This window comes from Pediculus humanus, genomic scaffold, assembly GCF_000006295.1.
Source record: "Pediculus humanus corporis 1103172107761 genomic scaffold, whole genome shotgun sequence".
Classification (NCBI taxonomy): domain Eukaryota; kingdom Metazoa; phylum Arthropoda; class Insecta; order Psocodea; family Pediculidae; genus Pediculus; species Pediculus humanus.
This window is the reverse complement of record NW_002987359.1, coordinates 220380-228477: the sequence shown is the minus strand read 5'-3', so window position 1 is coordinate 228477 and position 8098 is coordinate 220380. Positions and strand designations below refer to the sequence as shown.

Below are 8098 nucleotides of genomic sequence, written 5' to 3'. Positions count from 1 at the left end.
TCATCATTATCATCATCATCATCATATATAAACGCCAAATCTTTTTATTTTTTTTATTTTTTAATTTTTTTAAATTTTTTTTTTGTGTTAATCGTCTTTTTTTCGGTCGTCTTCTCCTGTTTTTTTTTTTTTTTTTTTTTTTTTTTTTTTGTTTGCAAAATATTTCCAAGGGAAACAAGAGAAGAGCATAATTGAAAAATCTAATTAGATTTCTATTTTTCTTTTTTTCCAAGGGAAAACATCATCAAAAGTCTCATTATTATTAGCCATAGTCCTTTGTAGTAGTATATTAATTATTAGCTGGCCTGAAAATATTAAAAATAAACAAAATTATTTATTTATTTGTTTTAAATTTATGCAGCGTAAATAATTTTTTAATAATACAATCTATTGATATGATAAATTATTATTATTATTACTATTATTATTATTGCTTTAAAAAACGTAAACAAAATAAATATTAATTTTTACTTACGCTACAAGCAATTTTGAAGTTCAAAAAAAAAAAAATTTAATTATTATTATTATTTGAAAATAACCTGATTGTGGGGGATATTTGTATTTTCAACGGCGTGAGTATTTGCAACCTGATGCTGACGTTGATTTTCCAACGCTAATAATTTTTGCCGTTTTTCTTCCATTAAACGTTCTCTGTGTTTGTGTATGTAGTCGTAAACGTTGGGTAGGCCCATTATCACGCATGCGGATAAGGCCGAACGATATATGTTCATGTCCGTGGCTTCGTACCTGAAAAAAAAAAAATTAATTATATATATATATATATATATATATATGCAACGGACACAAAAATGTACAATTTTTCCTTTACCATTCGTTTGTTTTTTCGTCGTAGCATTCAACGTGAAATATTGTCGTGACGCCATTGAATCCACCAATGGCGAATATCATATCGTCAATAACTTCTATTGCAAAATTACTTCTCGGATTATACATATCGGGTATGTGAGACCAAGCGTTCGTCACCGGATTATATTTTTCACCCGAACACATTCTTGATATGCCATTAAATCCACCTTTAAAAAAATAAAAAATCATTTTCCATTTTTCCATGGATTTTCGTTCCATTTTAAATATTAAGAGTGACCCTCACCGATGACGTATACGCAACCGTGATAAGTTATGCAGGATACTCCACTTCTTCTTGATCTCATGGCTGTGATCATTGTCCATTGATTAACTTCCGGATCGTAAACTTCAGCTGAATTCATACATTCTTGACCATTAAAACCCCCCGTTATGTATATTTTATCTGTATAAAGTAAATGAAAATGCGAGAAAATTAAAAATATTTGCACACGTCACAGGTACGTTATAAATGAAATTTACTGTTCAATGTCGTAGCACTAGCATCCGATCTCTGAACATTCATGCTCGCTATCAGAGACCATTGATTGTATTTATAATTGTATTTTTCAGCTGTGTTTTGGCGATGATGTCCATCGTATCCTCCCATAGCGTATATGATTGTTCCTAAAACAGCCACGCTTACGTAACACCTGTAACAACCAACATCCTTCGTGAACGAAATACTTTTGACAAAAGTTTAATGAATGAACTTACCTCCTCGCATTCATAGGTGCGACTTCGTGCCACGTTTTTTTGACCGCGTCAAAACACCTACAACTATTAAAATAATCCATTCCGTCGAAACCTCCGATAACGTATATGTTGAAATCGACAACGGCAGTGCCGTGATAAGCCCTCGGTCCAGTCGGATCCACTTCTTCGACTCTCACCCACCTGTCGGCTCGGGTATCGTACGTTTCTATGTAATTAGTCGGACTTCCACCGGACCATCCTCCGATGGCAAAAAGTATTTCGTGAGGAACACGAGGTCGAGCTATTTCCGGTGTCGGTACCTCTCCATCTTTTTGAGTTATCATTTCCAAGTCGTATAAAAACCTGAAAAAAACATTAAATTTACCCCTGGGTAAAAAAAAAAAATGGTAAAAAATAAATTTTCATTCGTTGTACCTGAGAGTTTCGATGATGACGGGACGACAGGCTTCGTTTCCCGCCACGTAGGGATGATCTTTGACTTTTTCCAAAAAAAATTGCGTTTCCAAAAGTCCTAATCTTATGTTTCTCATGAGTTCGACAATGAAAGGTTTACGATTATCAACGTCAAATTCTATCCATTTAAGTACAGTTTCCCAAACAATTTCCTCTCCTTTGACATTAAGTTCATCGGCTCCTATCATTGCTTTAAGTTCTTCCAGCGGAAGTTCAAGCAATTCTTGACTTTTATTCATTAATTGTGAAAAATTTCTCATTATATACATCCAAGCTTCTTTTTCTAGAGATGTACAAAAGTGTTCTCTAGGAAAAATTTAAATGTGTTTTATGAATTCCAGTAAATATAATTATGTATTAATACCATTTTAAATATCAGGCACGTATTCCAAAAAGAAAATAAGAAAAAAACAAACATATTAGCAGTCAATGTCCTCGGATAAATTACCTCACCTTGCAAATCTCATCACTCCGATACAATTTTCAGGTTTGAGTATGCTTTTTAAATATTCGCAACACAAATTAAGTACTCCGATCACGCAAAGGTAATCAGCCGTTACCAATAACGTATAAACATTTGTTGGAGTGAGTTCAATTGTTCTAAGGTAGGCATAATCGATTAGCCTGGACATGGTATCTGACGTAACGCCAGGAAGGAGAACATCAGTTTTGTCCTTATGATGCAATGTAGTCGTAAATAAAGCTCTGCAAACAATAACAAATTATTTTCCATTATTATTATTATTATTATTGACACAATTTTATGTGTTTGTTATTGCGCTAAATAATTTATTAATTTAATGACTTTTTCAATGAATACTACTTTCATACGAACGAACGAACGAACGAACGCAATAATTTCCGATTAAAATAAATCGATTAATAATAATAATAATAATAATAATGATGAAAAAAATATGTCTATACGCAAAACTTATTTTATTCGTACGTCAAAAGATTAAATAAAAAAAATTTTTTTTGATAAGACGGTATCAAAAAGTTTGTTTGTCAAATAATGTAAAATTTATCACCGATATACAACCGGAAACAAACAAACAAACAAAATTAAGGAGAGTGGTAATAATAATACCTGAAATAAGTACTGCAGCTAGATAAAATGGCCCTGTGTACATGGAAAACTCCGCCATCTTCGAGTCTTATTGTGGCATCGCAAAGAAGGTTTTTTTGTCTTAAATCGTTGAGGGAATTAAGTGCTTGTGCAGACATGCATCGTCCACCGTGTTGAGCTTGGGATAACAAAACCATCGGACATGTCGGACCTTCAGGCTCTTCTGTTTCCATCGAAATCTTCGTTTCCAATTCTCACAAATAATTTTTCAATATGATTTTTCACTTTTTTATTTTACCTTTCGCGCTCGTACACACACAAAAGAAACGTATTTAAAAAAAAAAAAACAAAAAGAAAAAAAGAGAAAAAAAAAAAAACAAACAATCCAGGAATTATCTCTCGCACGAGCCGGAATGTGACGGTACAATTTTGATATATTTAAAAAAAAAAAAAAAAAAAAAAAAAAATTGGAATTGGAGTCCGAAAGTTTGTGAAGTGCAATGAAATTATTATGATCAGTAGCTGCTCGTTATAAACTCATTGTGCGTTATTTATTTGCCCCTCGCCTCCAAGTATGGGCCAAACGTATTCAATTTTCTAAGTAATTTGTATATTGTTTTGGCCGAATGTGGCCAGGGGCCATGACACGTGATGGCTACTCTTCTATTGAAAACATGGAGTTTTTAATTTAACAAAAGTATGGAAACTCGGTTTTTTTTTCAATTTTACAAGGCTGTGCGAAAGAATTCAATTAATTTAGAATTTTATTATACAGTTAATTTACAATAACATATCATCATCATTATTATTATCATTTTTTTCGACTTTTCATTAAACCGCGTTTTCCCTATATAATTTTTTTCTTTTTTTCTTTCACACAATCATTCTTAAATCATTCTTAATTGATTGATTGATTTAAAAAAAGGCGAAATTATTTGAACATCCCTCGTTTGAAGGGTCATTAAATAATCTTTTGGTCAAAAGTCATCCTTATACGTTTTATCTTCATTTTTTTTTTTTTTTTTTCAAATAATATTCAAATAATTCGTAAATAAATTATCTTAGTAGAATAGCGAAATCCATTTTTTTTTATTCTGTTGTTATTGTTAATATAATAATAATAATAATTTTTTTTTATTAAATCTCATTGTCAGGAAAAACGACAAATATTAATAATAATAATAATAATCGTAAGTACAAATAATATATATTTAATTAATAAAAAAATTTACGAAATATTTTTATTTATTTATTTTTTTCAATTATGTATTATTTAATTTAATTTACAAACTAACAAAAATGTAATGGAATTTATTAATTAATAATAATAATGATAATAATAATTTATTAAGTTAATGACCTTCGATATTTATTAGATTATTTACGAGTGAAGTGACGATTGGGAAAATTTTTTATTTATTTATTTAATATAAAAAATAAAAAAGTGTTATTATAATATAATTATTATTATTACTACTACAAATTAACGAATTTCGTATTAATAATAATATTAGTTATTTAAAAAAAAAATTACGGTAATAAAATAATAATAATAAAAATAATGAAAAGGTCAAGTACGCGAAAAGGATAAAAAATTCATAGACTCATTAGTTTGCATATGCACGGAATTAAGACTTAAAAACTGCACTGGGGGTAAATTATTATTATTATTATTATTATTATTATTAAATCACAAAAATTTTCTAAAAAAAGGATTAACGTAATAATAATAATAATAATAAATTTATTAATTTATAATAATTAATAATTATTTTAATATTTTTCTAAATTTATAAAGAGTTGAAAAATCTGTCAAATTTCCGACATTATTATCTGACAACGTTTATATTATTATTGAGGGGGGAGGGGAGATGGGAGGTGAGGGGAGCGTTTGTTTTTTTGGAAGCACTTCTAAGGAAAATTTCAAATTTATTTCATTTCAGATTTTTCCCACAGTTGTCGAAGGAAAAGGATAAAGAATATTTTTTATTATCATAAAGGTAGTTTTCTATGCGACTCATCAACATAATTAAATTTGAAAGAAAAAAAAATGAGGTAATTTTTCCAAAAGCAACACAAACAAAACAAACACGTTTGCCTCTCTTTTATTAAAAAAAAAAAAAAAAACATTTCTCCAAAATTATGGAACCTGGATAAAACACGTGGGAAATTTTATAATTTTTTTTTTTTCACGCTTAAAAATTACGTTATGTACTTTTTTTTAACGCTTTAATAAATAATTAATAATAATGATAATAATAATGCTGATGTTGTTGTTGTTTGTTTCAGTTACAATATTTCTCCAGGAAAAGTTTTTACAAACTTTTGGTTGGCCACCATAAAATCCAGAGCTGTTTTTATATCCTTGACAAATACAATTGTCAAATATACATTTGAAACTCCTTGGATTTTTTTATATTTATATTAGTTTTACTTCAATTCCATACGTAAAATAAATTTCTATCATTATTATTATTATTATTCACACGCACACGCACATATTACAAATAAAATTAATTAAATGGCGTTAGATTTTGTTGCTGGATGTTTTGGAGGTAAATAAAAGTTTTATATAAAGTACACCCCTAATTTTATATTATTATTATCATCATCATCATTATTATTATTTAATATACTACCAACTATGTATTTAGGATGTGCTGGAATTTTGGTGGGACATCCTTTGGACACAATTAAAATTCGTATACAAACCCAAGATTATAAAAATCCACAATACAGAGGAACGATACATTGTTTTAAAAAAGTCATAGAAAAAGAATCTGTAAGTATTAATCATTTGAGTAAGTCTATTTTCTTATAATAATATTTATTAGAAGAAAATTTTCTTTTCAGCTCTCGGGATTATACAAAGGTATTTCCTCACCATTGGCTGGAGTTGCCGTTATAAACGCGATTGTTTTTGGAGTTTATGGAACCGTACAAAAAAATTTAACCGAACCGGAATCGTTAAAATCATGTTTTGCATCTGGTGCCGTGGCCGGTAATTAACAACCACAACAACAACAACAAAATTTAATTATTATTATTATTAATTAATTAATTAATAATTTTTTAGGTCTCGTACAAAGTTTCATTTGCAGTCCAATGGAACTTGTTAAAAGTCGTACACAAATACAAGAATCTAAAATAATTACCGGTCCTTTTCAAACGTTTCGCGACATTTATCGTAAACAAGGTTTAAAAGGTATATTCAAAGGTTTAAATATAACATTTTTAAGAGAAGGTTTAGGTTTTGGAATTTATTTTTCAACGTACGAATGGTTGACGAGAAATAACGATTCAAAACCTATAAGTACCTTACATTTATTGGGTGCTGGTGGTACGGCAGGTGCTGCTTCATGGATGTTCACTTATCCTCTCGACGTTATTAAATCAAGGATTCAAATCGATGGAATGTCAGGTATGAAAATATTATATTAAGGTACCTTTCCACGATTCGTTTTTTAATTTTTTGTTTTGGTTTTAAAGGTAACAAACAATATCAAAACAGTTTTGACTGTTTAATTAAAAGCGTGAGAACGGAAGGACTTCGTTTTCTCTTCAGGGGTTTAAGTCCAACATTGATAAGAGCTTTTCCATCGAATGCTGCCACGTGGGCTGTCGTTTCCTGGATAATGGAATTATTTAAAACAAATCAAGTACCAGAAAAAAATGCCGAATTTATGGAAAATAATTTTTGGGATGGAATACCATCGAAATCCATATATTCGTATAATTTTTGTTTTATGTATAATTCATACGTAAAATATTTAACGGACAATACGTTTAGAGAATTCGATTGACATTTAATTATTATTATTATTATTATTATTATTATTATTATTATTATCATCATCTTTTGTACGATAGATTTTTATTGTATTTAATAATAAATGTATGTATATATATATACCGTACCGGAAATTAACCGAGGTGTAAATATAAATATGATAAATATAATATAATTTTTATATTTTAATTTTTTTTTTTTTAAATTTCTTCGAGGCGTTCGTTTGAATTCGAACGCCTCGTTACGGATAAAAAATTAACTTTTTGAATTTTTTTTTTGGGGATTGCGCAGTAAAAAAAAAAAAATATTTAGGGGGCGTTCGAGTTTTCTTTTTGTCGAGAAGAAAATTTCTTTTTTTTTGCAATAAACTAATCAAAAATTTAGGTAAATAAAAATTTTTATTTTAGTTTTATTTTTTATTAAATGTTTTAACGTGACATTTTAAAATTTAAGAGAAAGAGATCATCATCATCATCATCATCGTTATGAAAAATGGCTTCCAATGAAATAGCAGTAGATAAAAAAACAACAGATGATAATTATAACGATATATCGGAATCGAATTATTCATCGAATCATTTAAACATATTAAGAAAATCATCTCCAGATTTCGATCAGGATCCAGAATCGACATCGATATGTCCACTATTAACACCATCACCAACAAGTGGAGAATTTCAAGTCATGGAAGATCCCCTTTCGGGATGTTCTTCTCTGGAACGAAACATTCTTTTAGAAGAAAAAAGATTATCACCTGATTATAATCAAGATGAAGAAACAGCACTTTTATCATCCTCACCCTCAGCTTCTTATACTCATACTATGGAACCACCACGTGCCAGTAAATTTTTTTCTTCTTTTTATTAATTTTTATTTTCTAAAAATAAGTTAAATAACAAAAGGTTATTATTAATTTATTAGTTTTAACATTTGATCGGCTAACAAAACACAACAAAAATAATATTGTGGATTCAAAAACGACCGGGATTCAAAATCAACTCGAAGAAATAACGGATGTTTTATATGCGGATCGAAATATAAGTTTAGAACATGATAGAGGTGAGAAGTGATTGATTGTGATTTTACATCATTATTATTATTACTATATGGATTTTATTAAATTTTAGATAATTTTATCAACGGTAATGATAATAATAATTTTATAACTGAAAATCAAGAATCGTCAGCATCGTCGAGTAGTTTTG

General features: G+C 28.8%; 2 protein-coding genes across 2 annotated transcripts; one reads left to right on the top strand and one right to left on the bottom strand.

Annotated features, from left to right (window-relative positions):
- Positions 1–296: 296 nt before the first annotated feature.
- On the bottom strand, positions 297–3336 carry Phum_PHUM347230 (uncharacterized protein; the record flags this gene model as incomplete). Its single annotated transcript, XM_002427770.1, has 9 exons — positions 297–305; positions 540–747; positions 830–1034; positions 1112–1270; positions 1348–1517; positions 1582–1923; positions 1996–2340; positions 2488–2739; positions 3125–3336. The coding sequence occupies 9 exons, from the start codon at positions 3334–3336 to the stop codon at positions 297–299; spliced, it is 1902 nt and encodes a 633-aa protein (XP_002427815.1).
- Positions 3337–5624: 2288 nt separating this feature from the next.
- On the top strand, positions 5625–6906 carry Phum_PHUM347220 (mitochondrial carnitine/acylcarnitine carrier protein CACL, putative; the record flags this gene model as incomplete). Its single annotated transcript, XM_002427769.1, has 5 exons — positions 5625–5658; positions 5758–5885; positions 5957–6104; positions 6180–6524; positions 6593–6906. The coding sequence occupies 5 exons, from the start codon at positions 5625–5627 to the stop codon at positions 6904–6906; spliced, it is 969 nt and encodes a 322-aa protein (XP_002427814.1).
- Between the last annotated feature and the right edge of the window lie 1192 nt (positions 6907–8098).